At 55.3% G+C, this 20,743-nt stretch overlaps 1 protein-coding gene across 2 annotated transcripts; it reads right to left on the reverse strand.

Moving 5' to 3' along the window:
* Window positions 1-276: 276 nt before the first annotated feature.
* Window positions 277-16,864, reverse strand: Tbkbp1 (TBK1 binding protein 1). 2 transcript variants are annotated; one of them, XM_050156969.1, is made up of 10 exons: window positions 16,740-16,864; window positions 14,741-14,994; window positions 14,313-14,435; window positions 13,975-14,079; window positions 12,631-12,811; window positions 11,791-11,966; window positions 11,623-11,684; window positions 3,468-3,586; window positions 2,610-3,328; window positions 277-1,766 (listed from the first exon to the last, which is right to left on the reverse strand). In XM_050156969.1, exons 2-10 carry the CDS (start codon window positions 14,963-14,965, stop codon window positions 1,638-1,640), a joined length of 1,839 nt encoding a protein of 612 aa, XP_050012926.1. In that variant the 5' UTR covers window positions 14,966-14,994; window positions 16,740-16,864; the 3' UTR covers window positions 277-1,637. The 2 variants fall into 2 exon arrangements, with proteins under 2 accessions (XP_050012926.1, XP_050012925.1); XM_050156968.1 differs by lacking the exon at window positions 16,740-16,864 and adding an exon at window positions 15,376-15,518.
* Window positions 16,865-20,743: the final 3,879 nt, after the last annotated feature.

The following is a 20,743-nucleotide window of genomic DNA, read 5'->3' on the forward strand; positions in this document are numbered from 1 at the left end:
AGAACTTCTGCAGGCCAGGTGTGCTGATGGGAAGAATTCAAGAGCCTCTGTACCTACAGGGGTAGGTGACTGCTTCAAACCTGTTCTAAATGAAAACATAAGCCACGTGTAACCAGCAGCCAGTATCATCAACAGAATCATGGAATGTGGGCCACCCACACTTGCTAGTGCCAGCTCCGCAGTGTCTATGGTTCCCAAGACATTTCTAAGACCTCCCAAGTGAGGTTCAAGGCCCCTCCTGACCCATGGAAGCACGGGCTGAGAGCAGATGGAACAGGTAAGTTTTATTTGGACTTTCAACTTGTTCAGAGAGCACAGGGCCCTCTCTCCCCACTACAGGCCCCCTTCCCCATGTCCCCTCCCTGGGGAACACTCAGGGTACAATGATGCATCTCTGGAGTCCTTGGCCCCTTCCCTGCTGACATACCCCTCGCCCCTGCACAGAGGAAGGAGGGGTGTGGGGAGAGGGCCCGGAAGATTTGGATCAGAATGGCACAAGTGATGGACAGTGGTTTTCACTGCCACCAGCTGGCCAAGGCCCCAGGGAGGCTCAAAGTGAGGGGTGGATTCATAGTGGGCAGCTGGCTCCCTCAGGAGGCTCCCACCTCAGCCTGGGGCCCCAGCCTCCCGCTCCCCTGTCTTTCTGAGGGGACGGCTCTGAGGTAGATTTCACAGAGGGAATTTAGGGGTGGGTGGGTGGGTGTGGAAAGGGGATTAGCTCTTTTGAAGTTGATCTCCACAGCACCCTGGGCCCATTCTCGGGTTCTGGCCTGGGAGGGAGGAGCTGATGACACCCACCCAGCAACACCTGGGCTCCAGGGCATCATGGTGTCAGGAGCTGCAGTGGGGGAGCATGGAGGCATCTGCCTTGATGATCTTCTCCTTAGTGCCAGGGACTCTGGAAGGGCCCAGGCCTGTGAGGCTGGCAGACCGGCCGTCCCCTGGATTGAGCGGGTAATGGCCCAGGAGTCCCAGCCTCAAGGCAGCCCCTTTGGGCTAGATCATCCAAGGCCTGCAGGGTCCTCCCACACCTCTGCCGCGTTCCCTGTTCCCTAGGGTGGGCAGAGGGGGAGAACAGAGCTAGCCTGCAGAGAGTAATGAGAAACAAGATGCCTCCTTCCCCAATACTACGAGTCCAAGGCTGGTCGGGCATGAGACAGAGGGCTGGCATCGGTGTGCAGGGCAGGCTCTGAGACCCTCTCAAGAGGTCCTCCCCGGGAGAACACTGCCCAGGGATGATGGACATTTGGGAAGGGGCTCCAAGAGCTCTTGACCCTTCCTCCGCTCTCCCCCCCCCCCCCAAGCACTAGACTTCTGCTTGGCTTCAACCTTGTTGAAAACCAGAAAAGCAGAGAGAGAGAGAGGTGGAAGGTATGTCCTCCCCATTCCAGACTAGACCCCCACTCCCCAGAGGAAACCAGGAAGGTGGAGAGAGCCTTGGTCAACCTCCTGGAAAGAGCCAGAGCTGAGTGGTGCCTGGACCAGGGAAGACGGCACACACATTGACTCGGTAGCTAGTGGAGGTATCTGGGGACCGCAAGGGGCAGGGGCCCCCCACGAGATTCATGCAGCATTCAAAGTGAGTGTTTGGGGGGAGATAAGAGAGCAGAGAAACAGCCAGCCGGGGTAGAGGCGCCCTAGATCTTGCTGTTCTCCAGATGGGAGTCAATGTGTTTGATGAGGGCGTCATCCGGGTACCCGACAGGGAAACCCAGCTGGCAGAGGGGGCAGCTGCGGATGTCAGAGCCCACCGTCTCCATCAGTAGCTGCAGGGGAGAATGAAAGCACTTAGAGCTGCCTCACACCCCAGCCTGCTCCTTCCTAGGATCCGCACTAGGGCGGGCTGCAGCATGCACAGGGGTCCGGCTATCCTTTCTCCAGCACTGTCCTCAACATTCCCGACACTCACTAACCCAACACCTCCTTCTTTCCCAGGGCACTGGTGTATGAGAGTCACTGTTCAAGTTAGCTAGGGCACACCAGTAATGAGGGAATCCAGGACTTTGATATGCCTCCAGAGTGACTCAGATACAGCTAACTTAAAGCACTGGACAACTGCAAACCATGTACAACCCCAAAATAATTTCTGGTCACACTCAAGAACAGGACAGACAGAAAAGAGTACAGGATCTGAGGCGTGGAGTATGGAACCTGATAGGCAGGCCGGTCCCTGTGTGGGGCCATGTTCTGCCCCTTTTAGTATCCCTGTCCTTCGGCACCAACATAATAGTACACCTGAGCCACACATCTGAGAACTGCTTTAGGATCACTGCCTCCTAAAAACCCACTAAGGTAATAGTGGCATCGCCCTCATTTTGCTGATGAGGAAATTGATAGAATTTGAATGAGGTCCTTAAGACACTACACAGTGGAGTCGAATTCAAAGCTAAGACTTTGAGGACCATACTTCTAATAGTTGAGAGCTTGTTCCTACCAACTGGAAACCGAGGGAGAGGAAGAGGAAGGTCTATTAAGCTAGGGTGTGTTTGCGGGGTCGCCCCTGCCTACCATGTGTGAGAAAAAGGGACAGGGTGGGACTCCAGAGGGAGAGCAGGCTCTTTCCTGGCACCTCATGGTACCCAGGTTAAGGGAAGCAGTACACAACTCACATTGATGGATGGCCAGGACTGTGCGTGCTCAGCGTGGGCATAGGCTGTGGCTGCAGGTGACTCTGGGATGGGGAAACCCGCACAGAATGAGGCGCAGCGGATGGTGCCCGCTTCGGGGCTGGGTGGGCTGGCCGGCATGGCCCACTCCTCTTCCTCTGATGGCTGCTTCTCAAAGCGCAGGCGGATGCCCTCAAAGGCGCGGCGAGGGCTGAGCGGCCTGCCGGGGCCATAGAGCTCGCCGCCGTAGGCGCGGGGCTTGGGGAGCGTGGCAGCCTCGGCCTGCAGCCAGGCGGGGGAGGCACTGGCATAGGCTGCGCCCTCTGCCAGCTCCGAGTAGCTGCGGCGGCCCTGGAAGCCAGCCTTGGCGTGGTGGCTAGGCGGCTTGGCGTAGGCGCGCTCGGCCAGCGTCCTCTCCCCGGGCGGCGGTGGAGGCCGGGGCTGCGGGGCCGGACAGCTGGGTGGCACCGGCGAGCGGCGCTGCGGGCTGGGTGACTGGCACGGTGGCGGCACCGGCGAGCGGCGCTGTGGGACGGGCGACGAGCAGGAGGGCGAGGCGGGCGAGCGGCGCTGCTGGGGCGAAGGGCATGGGGGCACGGGCGAGCGGCGCTGTGCAGCCGGGGACTGGCACGGGGCACAGGGCTGCGGTCGGGCAGGTGGGGAGGGCGAGGGGCACGCGGGGGCCGGGGAGTGGCGCTGCGATAGTGGCGAGTGCCTTTGGCCTGGGAAAGAGAAAGCCAGGTGGAGAGGCAAGTCAAGTGGCTCGCGTGGACAGTGCTCACCCAGGGAGTGGGAGGTGGCTTCTGGGCCCAGCACCCCTGCTCCCCACACTGGGGGCCTGTCCGTCTCTGGTAGTCTCACCTGCATTCCGGGCCTGCTCCTGCAGCAAAGTTCTCAAGATCCTCCCCTGCAGGGAACTCAACTCCCGAAGCCGACCCAGCTCCTCCGTGAGTTCTGTGTAGGCCAGCGCCAAGTTCACCCTGAGGTCAGAGGGCAAGGGGTGGGAAAGAAAAGGGATGTGGTTCTTCTGCCCCAGCCATAGTAGAAAAGAACCTGCTCTGCCTTGCATCTTTCGCACCTACCCCAGCTGCAAGAATCCTCTCTGCCTGTAAGGTCCACCACAACAGCCACCTCTTCTGGGGAGCCTGCCTCTGCTTCCAGAGATCGTCCCCCACACTGGAGCAGAGGTTCCCCGCCTAGGGCAAGGATGTGGAATAGAGAGATTCCAAGGGGGTCCCTGAATTCCACTTGGGGGCTGATTCCTAAGAAAGCCACATACTGAGTTTACAGCGCACATGTTCCAGGCGCGCTGTCCAGCACACGGAAGCTGACGCAGAAGCTGAAGCCTGACTGCCTGGGACACAGAACAGGTTCAGGGCGAGCCTGGTGAGGTCCCGCCCCAAGACAAAAAGCACAATGTAACTCTATGGTAGAACATTTGCCTAGCAAGTATGCGGTCCTGGGTTCAATACTGGCCACAATCCCAAAACTGTAAACTATAAACAAACGATCTGCGTGCTGGGGGAGGGGGCTCATAATTGGGAGGCTGAGGCAGGCGGATCTCTGTGAGTTCGAGACCAGCCTGGTCTACAAGAGCTAGTTCCAGGACAGGCTCCAAAACCACAGAGAAACCCTGTCTCGAGAAAAAAAAAAAAAAAAAAAAAAAAAACACATCCTCAACCTTGAAAACACTGGGGACCACTTCTGCACAGGCAGTGACAAAGGAAGCCATTCCTTAGGAAGCACTCCACTCCTGGAAGGTAGAGGTTGATTCGCTCCCCTCCAAGCTGGCCCCATTCCCGGCCCACTGCTCTTGGCCCTGCCTAAAGGGCGCCTGTGTGCTCCGAGCCTCCTCAGGACCTCTCTGAACACATCTGTCCTGCCCTTGCCATTCATTTCTGTCTAAGCAGCTGCTGGGCACTGCCCGCCTGCAGGGCGTGCCACCAGACTCGGCATTTCTGAAAGGCTGCCTTGCTGTGGACTTTTATTGAGAATTGTTCCATTGTATTTCTCTTCCCAGCTCTTTGTTCAGGGCTTGTTACTCAGTACAGGTTCAGAAATGGCTCCCATCCAGTTCTTTCCTGTTCACATCCTGCAAATTAGGCCTCTTTAACACTCGCTCTCATGGAGCTGGGGAACACTCATGCCTAAGTTTAGCAAAGGACCCTTTTTTCCCTCTGGGTCACCCCAAACACACACAATGAAAATTATCACTCCAGTGCTGCCCCTCTTTCTTCCCATGAGCTGCTTCCCGGCCCCAGGAGCAATTGATCTCTGCCATGGCTTTCAGAACTGCCTGCATCTGCGCTTCTGGGCTCGGATGGGTCTGAGTGCTCTCTGAAGGTAAGGGTTTGGCTTTTCCTTGGCTCTCCCACCTCTACAGTTCCAGAAGGAACCCTGGAACTTCAGCAGCTGGCGATGTAGGGAAGTAACGGGTGCTGTTGAGGGTCAGTCTCCTCCTAGGGTGAGAGGGTGCACGCAGAGGGACAAGAAAGGGCGGTGGCTGGGGATATGTGAGGCAGGGAGCCTATCAGGAGAGCAGAGGCATCCAGGCTGGGGCTGCAGACAACAGGGAATGACTGACTGTGCGCCCCTCTCTGGTTCAGGGGCTGGCACTCTTACCGACTCAGGGTCACAGTGTAATGCTACTTTTAATTCAATTACAATAAGGCTTCTGGGAGCTAAGCCCACTCTTTAGGGAAAATCAGGCCTCACCAACCATCTTCCAAGACAGGAGTAGTCCAGGGAGCCCTGACTTGGGCCATGGCCACCAACCCACCATATCTCAGGCCTTATGTCTATGAAAACACCCTTTGCTCCACCACCCCCATCCCACAAGTCTGTGGGAAGAAATGGCATCTTCTTCTGAGCCTGTCCACATGTCCCACACCAAACTCGGGGTTCTCCACGGAAGCTTTTAGACTGAAAGCCATTTGAGTGCAGGAGCTGTGTGTTCCTAGTCAGGACAGGATCATGCTGTCCACTCAGTGGTGGAAGCCAGGGGGAACTCTGGACAGGGCAGGGATGGAGTGTTACCTCTGTCCGCAGAGCATGGTTGCTCTCCCCATCCACTTTCCCCGCTCTATCTCAGGTGACAGATACAGGTCGTCTCTTTCACACTCTGCCTGGGAGATCTCACCTGTCACATTCAGTTCCCCAGGCCCCTTTCTCCCCTGCTGGGCTCCCTTGGTGTCAGGAGTCACCCTAGTTTCCACAGCCCAGTGCCTGGCACTCTCCTTGAAGTGAAAAACATGGAGCTTCAAGAAATGAAGGAAGAAGCCCCTACCACAGTGTGCACAGCTCTTTCCAGGCTGACACAGTCCTCCAAAAGCCTCAGGCCACCCTCACAAAGACCCTGGACAGAGTGAGGAGCTCTGACCTCCTCCTGACACCTCACAGTCCTGTGGGACATGCCTTTTTTTTCTCTGGGCATCTCTCTCCTCACACACTAGTGGCTGAATATGCTAAGCACCAGAATGACTCATTGAAAACACTGCCAATTCAGTGGAAAAAAAATCTCAACTTGACAAACACAACGCAGAGCCTCACAGGTGCATCTAAACACATACCCTGCTTCCTGACTTCCTGGCCACACCTGAGAGATTTTTCCACCATCATGACTTGAGGAAGAACAGGTCATGTAAGCCACAGCACAGGTTTCCCTGGGTCTATACGAGTGCTGATCATGGGCTAGGAACTTCATTTGTCTTTACGACTACCCTATGCCCACCTATCTACGTCACAGGTAAGAAGATGGGTCCACAGAGGTAAAGTCACTCGGCCACGTCCTAAGGCTGGGAGAAGAGCACCAACCTCCAAGATTCCAAAGACTCAGCTGCTAAGCGTTATACAAACACCTCCCAAACCTCAGGGAAGTGGGAGGATGCACAGTGGGAACGCAGAAGAGAAAAAGGAGGAGGAAGAGGCTGGGGACCTCAGAGGCAGCCCAGGTGTTCAGAGAACCACTCCTGCCTTGGAAGAGTGATGAGAGCGACAGACTACAAGGGAGTGGAAGGTCAGCGTGGCTAAGAGCTAGTAGGAGGCCGTGGAGCAGTGGCGGCAGAGTGGTGAGTCAAACACTTGCTCTCAGCACCTCAGCCCACTCGGTTGGCATCTTTGGAGAAGCTGGAGTACAAACGGTGGAGCTGGCAGGAGAGAGGGCTACTCTTCCCTGACTTAACCTTTCATTCATCCTTCCCACTAGTAATCCAGGGATCTCAAAGTCCCTCCTGGAAGGAGTTGTCTCCACTGTCACTAATAAAGCAACTGCAATCCAGGAAAGTCAAAGACCTGAGCATCCTCTCCAAAGCTTCTTTCTGCCTCAAAGGAGTCTGGGAGCCACACAGACCACCCCCACCCCACCAGGCCCCACAGTGTAGGGAGAAGTCAGGACTCAGACCGGCCCTGAGGGATGGGGTGAGACTTGGAGACTGGCTTCAAGTCAGGATGAAAGCGGGGATCAGGGTCCAGCTAGATACACGGCTGGCAGTTCTTCTGTGGCCATGATTATGGACACATTTGGGGGTCAGGACTAGGGATAGCGGTAAAGTTAGGTCCTCTTCAGGGGAGGCAATAGGACGATAGTTGTCCTGTGGTCAGAACCCTCATCTGATGCAGACCCGGAAGAAAACCAGAAACCTGGCATTCCCAGCCCTTCCATCCTTACCCTGGTTGCCCCCTAGCTGCCCCAGGCACCCTACCCAGCAGGGGAATTTAGGGGCCAAACTTTCCACCCACCCACAGGCACACCCAGCATCAGTCTTCCCGCCTGCCAGACCCTCAGGGAGGGGACCACAGGCACCAGGCCGTGGAGCGGACTTGAGGTTGCGGGCTGGTGGAGGAGGAAGTTGCTTGCAACAAGCCAGTGCTCCACCACTTCCTTTCCGGAGCCTTGAGCCCTTCATGCTCCTCGACTAGCTATGACTTGTGGTCCCCAGACCTGAGCTCTTATGGCAGCCTCCACCAGGCAGAAGCAGATGGCTATGGGTCCAGAAGCTTCCCTAGACACAGCGGGACTGAGCAACCCACACTTGGACAGGGACCAGGGACTCATTTGCCCTGGCCTGTCCCTGCTCACACTAGTTGCATAATTAATAGTGTCCCCTTTCACTTTCAAAAGTGATGCAATTTCGTCAACAAATCACATGGTCACCTTCTTATAAAAGGCCTCCTACCTGCAGAACCACCTGAGCAGGCAACCGTGAACCTCTTCACCCTGCCTGCTAGGACCTGTCTGGACCACCCTTCCCTGGTTCCTGAACTCTTTCTTAATGCTATGAGAGTGATGTGGACATGAGAAAGCCCATTTTGGGATTTGGGCTTTTTGTTTGTTTGTTTGCTTAAAGATACTGGCTTAAGATTTGTTAAGTGTGTTGGATGTGGTGGCTCATGCCTATAATTCTAGCACTTGGGAAGAAGAGCCAGGAAGGCAAACTAGGGCTATTTAGCACTAAGGAGGCAGAGGCAGGTGGACCTCTGGGAGTTCTAATCCAGCCTGGTCTACATAGTGAGTTCCACGACAATCAGGGATACATAGTGTTTCCCTGTCTTGGAAAAACAAAACAAAACAAGCAAGCAAGCAAACAAACAAACAAAAAAAACAGTTGAGGTTGGGCGGTGGTGGTTTACACCTTTAATCCCAGCACTCGGGAGGTAGAGGCAGGTGGATCTCTGTGAGTCTGAGCCCAGCCTGGTCTACACAGCAAGTTCCAGGACAGGCTCCAAAGCCACAGAGAAACCCTGTCTTGAAAAACAAACAAACAGACAAAACAAAAACAAAAGTTGGTAGTAGTGCTGTAACGCCTGCACAAGGGAGGCAGAGGAGGAGAAAAGGGATCATCCTCGGCTACATAGCAAGTTCACAGCAGCCTGGGCTATGCACTCTGTCTTAAAACCCAAAAACCAAACCAAAACTCAAACAAAGAACAATAAAAACCACTTGGCGATGAGAGAGGGGAGAATGCACTTGGCTTCTACGGGGAGAAAGACAAGAGCAGCTCCGGTTCTGGGCCCAGCTGGCAGGCACAAGACTGGAAATGCCTTCAAAACCCGGTTCCTCTGGCCAGCAGACCCTCCTGCCCACCCTCAGGATGCCCCACAGCTGCAAGGGCTCAGGGGTTAATTCTCTGTGTTCTGGGTATCGGTTGAAGGAGACTTAAAGCAAAGGAAGTAGGGAGGGTGAGAAGCCTAAAGGAGGAGGCCCTGGGCCTGCTGGTTCTGGGGGCAGGAGGCTAGGTTCAGGGTACATGGGGGTCTCCGACTTCCGTCCTGACCCACCCCACACTGCCCTTGACCTCTGTGCAGAGTTTCCATCCTCTCTCTTCTGAGTTCACACTTCCCCACCACTAACCACAGCCCACGCAGAGGCTTGTGGGTGGAGAGAAGGGGTGGGAGGGGTGGGCGGAAAAGGACCCAGGTTGCAACCCTGAGCCCCCCACACTAGGAAAAAAAGACCTATAATTTATGGTTTCCCCCTCTTTTCACTGGGCCCCCTCACCAATAAGACTCCATCTACCTTCCAGAGCTGCTATCTGCTTGGCGCCCTCTCTCCCTCAAGCAGTGACTGTAAGATTTCTCTGGCCCCCAGCACTGGCCATACTTTCAAACAGTCCCACCCAGGAATCCACAGGCCAGGGGAGGGGACTATAGGGTTCCTGCACAGGTCACCTTGACAAGGACCTTCCTGGGTCCTTACCTCCCCGAACATCCTCACAAGATCCCACCCACAGGTCAGACCTGGGGAATGGCAGCCTGGTCCCTGTGGCCTGGTGCCTGGCGTCAGTCCCCTGGCTGTGAAGCACTGGTGGTCAGAGTCTGTGGGCCAAGAGCTGAGAACAAGGGTCTGCAGCTTCCAAAGCCAGCTCCTAGGCACAGAGAGCACCAGGATGGGTTCAGACAGGCAAGACTGCTGTAGGGGAGATGTTTTAGTGGAGGGTTCCTGAGATCAATCTGGCTGCCCCAGCGAACAAATGAGACTGAAGGCACCTTTCAAGATGAGAGGATTAATTCCACGAGGCAGGCTGGGTTCAGGAACTGCCCTCTTCCCCCAGATAATGTAGAGCCAGCATTTCATTCCCTGGGAAAGTCCATCAATAAAATTTCCCCTTGACTGGGTGGTGGTGGCGCCTTTAATCCCAGCACTCAGGAGGCAGAGGTGGGTGAATCTCTGTGAGTTCAAAGTCAGCCTGATCTACAGAGCAATTCCAGGATAGTCAAAGCTACATAGAGACCCTGTCTCGGAAAAACAAACAAACAAATAAATAAAATCCCCACTGGATATGTAGTCAGCAGAAGTAGATAGAAGAGGTGACTGATGATCCCGGGAGCTGAAAAGAGGTGACTGAGCCATCCTGAGGTGGGGGGATGGGAGGAAGCCCCAGGGAATTGCCTATTACCAAAAAGACCGAGTTTATAAGAAAATAAAACTAGCAGGGGAGTGAGGACTTCCTCTGAGAATTGATCCTGCCACATTGGGGCTGTCCAGAAGCATTTATGCTAACAGAGAGGAAAGGGCAGGTCAGGCCTGCTGGGCTGACAGAGATCCAGGAGGCCTGTGGAAGCCACAGACAGGTCTAGGAGGAGCCTGCTGCACCTTGGGAGAATTTCCTCGGCCAGTTCTCTTGGGTTGGCAAGGAAGGGGTTAGTTTGGCCAGAACAAGCAATATGGATGATGCAGCCTCCCAAACACCTTCTGAGATGGTTTATCTGTCACTTGGTTCTTGCAGTCCTAGCCCTGAAGGATCCGCCACTCTCTTTGCCCCTTCCCATCTTTACCTCACCTTCCTCTCACATCCTGCAGCAATGGCTGACTTCTGAGCCCAGGAGGAGAAGCCAGGGTCTGGAGGGGCAAAGGGAAAGTCTAGAATGCACGGCCTTTTCCCAGCCCAGGAAGAGTTCTGGGATCCAGCCCTGCCAAAGTCTCCACTAAGTGCAAGAATTTTCACTGTAAGAAGGGGTTGGACTCACTGACCCCTAAGGAGACCTTCGGGGTTCAGCAAGGATCTACTCTACGTATGTGTGCTTTCCAGGTTTAAATACATGGACTACCATGGTCCCAGAGCCCCAGCCACAAGCTAGGGTGGACCCTTTCCGCAAAGCTCCCTCCCATCCCCCACAGAAGCCTAGCTGAGGGAGGGGTCTCCCCCTCATCAGTCCCACAAGCTAGGTTCTCACCCTTTCGGCTGTCACAGCTCCACCCAGGCCCTCACCCCTGGGTGGGGAAGGAAGCAAGGGGTATCTCTCGCTGGCCAGAAACGGGAAGGATGAGGAGAAAACCTGTTGAGAGGGAGGACCCCTGGAATCCTGGGAACTGGGTATGCCACCGAGGGAAAGTTAATTCCTTCCTGCCCCGTTCGGGCCTCAGTGTTCTCTGGTAAGGAATGGATGAAGCCTGTACCTGGTACCGTTAGCCTCATCTCACCAGAGAGCACTAAGCACTGTTTCTCAGAAGTGGGAGAGGCTAAGTGCCGGGCAGCTATGAACGATGCCAGCTGCACTGCTGCTGCTCACCACCCTTGCTGCCCAGCACGTCCCAAGACCCCTGTCATGTACCCCCACACTCAGCTTCCTCCCATTTTCTAGGCCTCTCCTCTGGGACTCTACTCTCTTCCTATCTCAAGGACTCTTCCCTTTAAATAAAGAGACGCAGCAGGCTGAATCCTAAACCAGGGAGGCCGTCTCCCTCCTCACGAGTGAGAGTGGATGTACTCTCACCCTCTAAGTTTTGTTTCTGGTATAGAAAACTCACCGGGGAGCACAGAACAGGGTGGCAGAGCCACTGAGTGCATCCCCAGCCCAAGCCCTGAAAAGAGACGGGCCTGGTCCCAGAACCTGACCGTTCCAGAGCCCTCCCTGCTTCCTGAAACAGGGGCAGAGTGTAAGCAACCCAGACATCACACCCCTAGACCTAGGAAAGGAGGTCACTCAAATGTGGACAGATGGAAAGCAAACGGTGGAGACCTGAGGTAGTCTCCTAGCATATGGGGTTGAGAGGGCAAGGGTTACAGATGTGACTTACTGATCATCCCCAACTCTCTTTACCCAAGCCATGTCACATTCCGACTGGTTGGAGGCCAGATCCTGAGGAGAAAAGTAGAGGTCAGAGCCCAGCCTCCCCTCTGTCTTCACCCCTTCTCTGCTGATCTATGCTCTGTACATCTAAGGGCAGCTCCAAAGTCACTGTTACCTGGGCCCGGCTCTCCTGCAGCTGCTTCAGCTCTCCTTGTAGCCTCTCGCATTCTGCCTGCAGTTGCTCTTCCCGCAGCTGAGCCCCCCGAGCCTCCCCCTGCGCAGCCTCCAGGGCCTCTTCCAGCTGTCTTCGCTCCAGCTCGCTCACACTTACGCTAGCAGGGCCAGGCCAGCCTGCCGTCGGGAGACAAGACAAGGTGAGGTAGGCTCTAGCTGCCACACAAAGCCCAACAGGAACACAGTCCGCCAAACACCCAGGGATGAGAGGTACTATTGCAAGGGAAACTAGGATGGGCTAGATGGAGATTCAATCCTGCTGTATAGGCCAGGGGTGGGGGGAGATAAGATGGCCTCTGGAAGGTGTCTCAGGCTAGAACCTGAAGTCTGGAGCATCCTCGGGGGACTCTGAGTGGGCCGCCCTCTGCTGGCATACCCAAGAATTTGATGATCTGAATAGCAGAGGTATGGCAGTGGGAGAATTTGTCAAAGGGTGGCTGAGGTGAAAGAACAGTTGGAGAGGAGAATGGAATAATTTTGAACAAATTTAAGATACTGGAAAGGAGCCAGGTGCGGTGTCACGTGATTGTAATCCCAGCGTCAGGGAAGCAGAAGAAGGCGTTAGCATCCAAATTCAAGGATATCGCCTGGTGTACATAGTAAATTCCAGACCAAAGAGGGCTATATAGTAAGACCCCAAATAAATAAATAAATAGAATAATGAATAAATGAAAGAAATGTATGGAGACTTTAGGCAAGTCGGAGGCGCCCAGTGGTATTGAAAAGGGAGTTACGATTGGAGATTTGGAGATCAGGAAGGCAGAGGTCATTGAAGTCTTACCATGACCCAAGGCAGGTCCCCCTCTCAAAGCCAGATAGTGCAGGTCCAGGTCAGGACAGGGTGTGGCAGGAGCAGGTGGGGGGCTCAGGCTGGGGAAGGCTGCATCCCGGAGGCCTTGCTGCTGCTGCAGCTGTTGCTCCAAGGCACAGATCTGCTGCAAGTGAGTCTCTACCAGGGCCCGCTGCAGGGAAAGGCAGAGGGCTCAGGGTCTGGACAGGGCCAGGGAGCTCCATGGACTCCCAGACCCAAGAGTCCCCAAGGCCGGATAGTCATCACTGCCCAGACTGGAGCAGAGGTTGCTAATGTGTCCCACACTCACACTCCAAGTGGCCACAGGTGCGAGGCCTCCCCTCCTGGCACCAGCAATGCAGATGTCACTGGCTACTGTGGCTGGCAAGGTCAGAGCCAATCCTCTTCCCTGTCATTATCGCACAGGGGCATTTATACAAAGATTCGGCTCTGGGTCCAGCCTCCCCACCCCCTCAGGAGTGTAGCTTCCACTTCTGAGCTTTGTCTGCCTCCGGGATAAGATGGGGATAGCAGTGCCACGCCTACCTCTTCTGATTGTTGTGAGAGCTAAAATGAGTAAGTGTGCGTAGAGGGCTGAGAACAGAGCCTGCCATGCAGCAAGAGCCTCACACACGTCTCTGACTATGAGAGGGAAACGGTCTTACCCAAATGTCCCTTTACCCTCACAGTCGCTCAGTGAGGTGGTTACCATGTACCCTGCTTTTCAGGAGGGATGGAAGCTAAATAACTGGAACAAGGCCACAGTGAAGAGCTGACAGAGACCATGTCTCCTGATCCTGCCACCTGCCCACACACTCGCACAAATGGCCACACGCTAACTCTCATCACACCCATGGCAAGAGCTATCTCTAGAGTTCTGGGTACCTCTCCTGTCACCCGCACCCTCGCTCGGGCACAGTGCTATGGGTACAGCTTTGATGCAGTGTGAGATATATACATATATAATTATACACATATATGGATATGTGTATATGAAATATAATATGTATCTATCTCTATATATATACATACACAATTGNACCATCGTGTGACAGACACTGGAGTGACACAACACACGCACACACATACAAACACACACACACATACACACACACACACATATCCTACAGGGTCACTGCATAGCCAAGGGGACAGAGTCACCCATGACCTGGGTGACACTGTCTCCCTCACAAGGCAACGCAGGCAATCACGGATAGACACACAGGGACACAGGTGCTATGCACACAAACAGGGTGTGTGTGGCACATGGGGCTCATACAGAATCACACAGTACCAGGTACATGAATACCTCAACCCCCACTCTCTGAGCCTCACCATCTCCCCCAGCTCTGTCTCCAAGTCGTTTTTCTCCACACAGAGTTTCTCGTAAGCCTGGATCATCTCCCCGAGCTGTTCTTCCTGCTCCTTATTCTTCTGCAACTGGGGAGGCCCGGAGAGGTGCGCCAGGGTCAGGGATGTCCTTGACAAGGAGCAGAGGGGCTCCACGAACCTCCCCAACCCCATTCCCAATAGAACAGGGAGAGCTGAAGCTGGTTTGGGGGGGCAGTGGCCACCTCTAATCAAAGGCCATGGTGGGGATGAGGCAAGGCGATTGGCATCGGAAACAGATTGGAAGCAGGAAGCTTAAGGAGTTGGGCTGGCCAGGGGCTTACCTCATGTTGGAACTGGTTGAGCCGCTGCTGCAGACTGACCTTCTCTACCTCCAGTAGGGAGCCATCCTTGATTTCATACAGGGGGAAGCCGTGCTCCTCTCCAAAATCAGTGATCAGTGGGTACTGTGGGAGGGCGGTCCTCAGAGAAGTCTGGCCCCTACCCAGTGACCACTCTGTGCCCCAACCCTACTGCTTCAGAGACTTCTATTCCTGCCCTCTCCAACGGGACCTACCACTCCAAAGCTGAGCGCCACCCCCGGCCCCGGCCCCCCACTTAGCTACAGGTGCAGCGAAGCTCACACACCAGAGCGGCCACTTCTTCAAGGATGAGCCTCCAGTTCTGATGACTTCTTCCATCTTGAACTCACGGGCACCCTCCCACCCTTGCTACATTCCTACCCAACTTCCCATCCCATCCAGGTTCTGACCTTGATCTCATAGACTTTGAGGCGCCGGCGGAGGGTGGCGTTCTCTCTCTCCAGGCCCCCTAGGCGCTCTTTGATATCTCCATAGGCTGTGATGAGAGCGAAGTGGGAGGCAGAACACATGTCGCCTCCGAGGGAGGAGTCTCCAGGACCATCCAGCCACACCTCACTGGGCCCCAAAGCTTCTTGGGTCAGGATGCTGATGTCATCTTCAAACATGGACTCCATTGTAAGGGCTTCAGCCCACACTGGGCCTCCTGAGAGAGCAAGAATAGCAGAGTGAAGAGGACCACTTGGTGCTTGTCCCAACTCCCCCATCTTGGTCTGAGGACCCTGTAGTAGCTGTAGAGTTTCAGCTGGGTGACCAGATCCCACAACACTCTCTCCCTCAGAAGGTTATGTCTATCCTGTCTATCCTCCGCTGTCACAGATCGTAGAGGAAGGAGATGGAACCAGATGGACCTCATGAGTGGAGTCGGGGGGACAACTGATAAACAGGGTCAAGGAAGCCACAGTGACAGGGAAGGGCTCTTTCCAGAACCAAGAGAGACCTGTGGATGGGAGACCTACTGTCCCAGCACTGGCACAGCCCAGAATCTGCCTGGTCTCCTCCCCCAGATCTCCATTTTCCCAAATACCTCGACAGCCGCCGAGATCCCCATCCCAGGCCTCCGTCGCCGCTACTAAGAAAAGCCAGTGCTTCTGGAGGGCCAGTCCTACCAGTCAGCCTGGCCTCTGCGGCCCCCGCCCAACTTCCTCCTGCAGGATCCCAGAGTTCAGGAAAAGGAAGCGCCTCCCTTAACTGCACCGGGGCTGTGGCAACCGTCCAGGCTCAGCCAGCCCCTGACCTGGGACCTACAGGAAGTCCTTGGCTGAGTGTCAGAGGCAGCAAACTGGGCAAGGGGGCCTAAGGGGTACGAGGCCCACTAAGGGAGCCTCGAGCCTGTCCCATTGTGCCTGTACTCAGGGGAATGGGGAGCCCTGCGAGGGGGCAGGAATGACTCAGGGCTCCCAAACGAGTAGGCAGCGAGGGGGTGCGTGTGTACTTCTCCCGGCCCTGTTTATGAATGTGTGGCTGTGGCTGGCATGTGGGGGGAGTGTGTGTCTGTGAATGAGTGTAGGTGTGCCGCCGTCAATGAGCGCCTTTGCGGGGCGGAGGACGGGGGTCAGCGCGGAGTTCGGAAGCGGCCAGAGGTTGTGTGCGCGCGTGTGAGAGCACGCGTGCGTGAGCGTGTGGGCAGGGTGGGCACGTTCGGGCCGAGTGTCACGTGAGGCACTATGGGAATGTCCGAGGTGTGTGCGCGCGCTGGAGCGTGTGTGCGCCTCAGCCAGGGGGCTCGGCCCGAAGGCGCGAGTTCCGACCATGCAGGCCCCAGCCCCCTCCCCCAGCCTCGGCTAAGTGCCGGAGGGACGCGTGTGACAGGTCTGAGTAAGGAGCGTGTGCGCGTGTTTGTAGGGCTGGCCCCACCTTTAACCCTCTCTTGCCCACGCCACCCCCTACCCCTACCCCGCTGGCCGGCGCTCATCACACACCCCCCTCGGCCCCTGCCCACGATCTCGGGCCACCCCCCACTCGAGGACTCCGTGTCCCCACACACCCCTGCCGTGAGACCCGAGCTGCCTTCCTCCGCATCCTGGGGCCGCGCGCGGCGGCAGGCGACTGGGGAGGGGGCGCCGGTACCGGCTAGGCCCCTCCCGCGGTCCCTTAAAGAGCCGTTCTTGAAACCCCCTCGGGATCGGCAGACAGAAATTGTCGCCCCTCCCCTCTCGGGGGCCGAGACCGCGCAGCCCCCTCCCCCACCGCGGCCGGGCCCGGGGCGGGCTACTGAGCAGCGGCGCTTGGGCTGGCCGTAGGCTGCGGGCAGCGGCACAGGACCCTTCCCTACTCTACTCCTGGGCGAAGCGCCCGCCCACCTGCGCCCCGCGCCCCCAGCCTCCCGCGCCCCCGGTCGCCCCGCGCCCGCCGCGCCCCTCCCCCTCCCCCGGCCCGGCCCGCACTCACGGCTGCCGCGGGCTTCTGCTCGCAGTCGCAGAGCACCCCTCCGCCGGCTCCCTCCCCTGACCAGCCCCGGCGCCCCCACCCCCTGGCACCGCGCGCCGCTCCGCGCCCTGCCGCCGCCGCCGGGTCTCTCCCCACCCCCTCCCCTCCCCTCCCGGCCCCCTCCCTCCCGCTCGCCCGCCCCGCTCCTCCTCCGCCGCCGCCGTCTCCTCCGCCTCCTCCTCCCCGGCTGCTCCGGGTCTCTCCAGCTGGGCCGGCGCCCGGGACCCCGAGGCTGCCACCACCACGTGGCGAGGGGCGGCGGCCCCCGCGGTGCGGCCGGGCGGAGGCTGGCAGCGCGCCTGGCGCCCACCCGCTCCCCGCCGCGCGGCCTCCCCTCCCCGCCGACCGGCGCAGTGTCTGCGGACTGTGTGCTGGGGCGCCGCGGGCTGGACTTGGGGCTGCACATTTTGCGAAGAAGTAGAGCTGTTTATTTGGGGAAAATATTTTTGTTTTTTTATTTATTGGTCTTTGGAGAAGATCACCTGCTTGACTACGCTTTGCTCTCGGAGGAGGGGGCGTCGATCTGATCTCTCCGCTTGAACACAGAGACATTAGAGTTAAATCTAACTTTGAAAGTGAGAGTGAACTAAGGAGATGAAATGTTCGTTTGGGAAGACGGACAGTCCTCCCACCCTCATTACAGACGCTCCCAGAGGCCAGAGAAGTAGAAACATCTCACCCTTTTCACAAAGATTTGAGCATCTGCCAAACTGCCAGGCAGAAGATGAGTCTTTTTGCCACATTCCCACTGTGTGACCTTGGGCAAGTTACTTCACCTCTGACTTACACTGGAGATCATTCCCGACAGGCCACCCTAATGGGGAAAGAATAGGGATCAGACGCCAAGGTGCCCTGAGAACGCCTGGGAGATGTTAATGAGTCATTTTCGTTCCCTGGTGGATTAAGAACCGTGGACAGAGGCAAAGCCAGCCTAACAGCTGCGGGGAGACCAAGGGAAAGCTGAGGGCTTCTGAGCGAGGTAGATGCAAACTCTCCAAGCAGGGCAAAGGCGAGAGAAGGGGTTCTTGTAGGGGTCAATATTTATCTGGGAAGACTCTCTGGAACCCGATCCCAGCTTTTTGGCTTTCTAGAAGTGCTTCTGAGAAGGGAGGGATGAAAGAAAAAAGGTCTCTTATTCTGCAATAGCTTTGAGAAACAAGGGCAGTTGTCATTTTCTCCACTGTAGAGAAAATGCTAGGCTAGCTAGCTAGGGTCAGTCGCTCCTCCCAGGATGGCCAGCCCCGGTCTTGGACACGCTTCAAAGATGGGATTCTCACTGGCTTGGCCTCCTCCTGCTGGCCCGCTCCCTTTTATAGTTCAGAACACAAAGGCCCCTCAGCTACTTGCTGGCCAAGCAAGCACTAACTTTCTCTGAGCCATGTAGGATGACCCACCTATCCTGTAGATATGAAGGCAAGCTGACCAGAACATAGGTTATGCCACTCACTAGACCCAAGGGCAAGGTAGGTGTCCTTTTCCTTCAGGCTTCCACAATTTCTCTTGTGTAGAAGCCGTTAAGATTGGAGGCCAGGTTTAGGGTTGCTGTCTCCACAATCCTCCGTGAGCTGTGAGCAGAGCTGGCCATAGCCGGCCCTCCCTTGCTGGAAAAGACAGTGGGTCGAGGTACCTACCCTCGGAGTACACTCTCCAGGGTGAGTCAGCCCTGCAGCTGCTGGCTGCTCACAGTGCAGGCCTAAGTGAGTCACCTGGTGCCCTAGAGCCAGGTGCTTCTATCCTGGGCTCTATGTGGCTGGTGGCAAAAGCCCAGCAGACTTAGATGCCTGAAAACCTGCCCCTAAGTTTGGCCCTGATTTCAGTACATTCTATTTCTAGCTCATGTTCATGTTAGACAATGCTAAGGACAAGAATGCCCCTCAGCCCATGGCCACTACATTTATTTAATAAAAATACTCAAAAATTTTTCAGGGAAGTGTTTTGAGACACTTTGTGGCATCAAACTCAAAGCCCACCTGTCTCAGCCCACCTCTTCATGGGGAGGATGGCAGGAATGAACCACATACCTGACTTTTTACAAAAATTTCTCCAACGCCCATGATGCACTGGATGCTGAGGATACAGTAAGAAGTCTGCCTTTCCCTCCTCATGGAATTTACATTCTGGTAGAAGAGTCAGAAAAATAAAAGTATTACTCAGTAATTAAAAAAAAATGTTGGAAGCCGGGCATAATAATGCCTGCTTTTAGTCCCAGCACTTGGGAAGCAGAAGCAGCCAGATTAAGTTGGGCATGGTGGCCTCCATCTGTAAATTCAACACTTGGGAGACAGTGGGAGAACTGGGACTTGCAGACCATCATGGGCTATGTTGTGAAGTCTCAGAAATCCTCCAATCTTTCATGGCTCCTACTTCACAGGAGAAACTGTGGAGCCTGAAGGAAAGGGGCACTAGCAGGCCTATGTTCAAGTCCGCTTGCCTTCCTATCTACGCAAGAGGTGGGAGTGTTTAAGTCAGTGACAGATCTCTTGCCATGTATGTGAAAGTAAAGTGCTGGGCTTGTTCCAGTCCTGGGGCTCGGGGTAAGAGGAACCAGTAGTAGCAGCCAGGGAAGGAAGGAAGGTGTAGCTTCAGGGATGTCTAGGAAGAGCAACAGTCGACACAGCATTGTGATAAATCCTGGATGATCAGAAGGCATGTTCTGAATTGTTAATAAAGGAATGAAACCCTGTGACTTGAACTTGTGTGACTGAGAAAGCTGGGCTTGGTCTAAGTTTCTTCTGAGAGCCCTGAAACCACCCAGGCTCCTATCATGGAGGGATAGAGGGAAACCCAGGGGACCCATTTTGGGAGGGAAGTGGGGAGCTGAGATAGAAGAGGGAGATGTGTTGGGCACTGGTCAGACGGTGGAACTTTCCTAACTGACCTTCCCAGGTGTGGGGAGAGAGGCCCTACTGTCCTCACATAAAGTGCTAGATAGAGCTGAGCCCTGGACACCATCAGGAGAGCCTGTCTCCCACTCCCAGGACTCTTGCTCTGCAGAGAGACTTTGCCTTTCCTGTTCCATTCTTGCCTGAAAGAGAGTAGGAGGAAGTGGCATTAGGCTGAATCAAAACCATGACTCAAATAGCTGGCGGGCAAAACTGATTAGATACAAGTGACAGCACAGGATCCAGCCACCGTGCTCCACTCCAGACCTCAGGAAGGTGGGATCACTGTGGAACCATCGTGGGCTATCGGAGGCAGCTGTTGGTCTCCTCTGTGGACAGAGGTGAAGGCAGTGAAGGTAAAGCCATTCCTGCACTAATTTCCCATTCTTTCAGGGCTCATGGGGCACCTCAGAGAAACCAGGACCTCCTGGAGCAGGGCTTGGGGAGATGGGATATGTTATGGCATTATTTTACAGTTGTTTCACTTTCTCAAAAAGGATGTTTATTTTTATCCAAAGTCAAAATTATTTATGTAGGTGGTGCTGGGACAAACCTGGGCTTTGTTCATGCTAGGCAACTGCTTGACCACGGAGCACATCCCCAGCTGCCAAACAAAATTACAAAATGACACTGACCCAGTCCCAGTGTTATGTGCTGCTAATCACAGCTAACTGGGAGGTCAAGACCGGAGGATTATGAATTCAAGCCCAGCCTGGGCAACGTAGACATGTTACCTAAGAACAGCAAAAATTTACTCTTGGCGTATTGGCTTCTACCTATAAACCAGCACTCAGGAGGCAAGAACAGAGTTTAAAACCTGCCTGGCTTACATGGCAAGTTTCAAGAGTCTAAGCTTATTAAATAAAATAATAATAATAAATAATGGCAAAGATAGGGATTGGAAGATGGCTCATGCAATAAGAGTACTGGCTGGTCTTGCAGAGGACCAGGCACCATTTTCTACACCCACATGGTGGCTTACACCCACCTCTAACTCCAGTTCAGGGAATCCAACACCCTATTCTGGCTTCTTCCAGCACCAGCCATGTATATGGTACACAAAAATGAAAACACAAAATAAAA

This window comes from Alexandromys fortis, unplaced genomic scaffold (assembly GCF_014885135.2).
Source record: "Alexandromys fortis isolate MF-2015 unplaced genomic scaffold, M_Fortis_MF-2015_v1.1 scaffold_31, whole genome shotgun sequence".
Taxonomy (NCBI): domain Eukaryota; kingdom Metazoa; phylum Chordata; class Mammalia; order Rodentia; family Cricetidae; genus Alexandromys; species Alexandromys fortis.

Excerpts from the sequence above, each read along its gene's own strand:
- Tbkbp1 (XM_050156969.1), bottom strand. The coding sequence starts at position 14,965 with ATGGAGTCCATGTTTGAAGATGACATCAGCATCCTGACCCAAGAAGCT. Across the intron at positions 11,685-11,790 it reads TGCAGGAGAGCCGGGCCCAG|GATCTGGCCTCCAACCAGTC; the intron begins GTAACAGTGACT and ends TTTTCTCCTCAG. Across the intron at positions 3,587-11,622 it reads AAGAGAGTTGGGGATGATCA|GGTGAACTTGGCGCTGGCCT; the intron begins GTAAGTCACATC and ends CTCTGACCTCAG.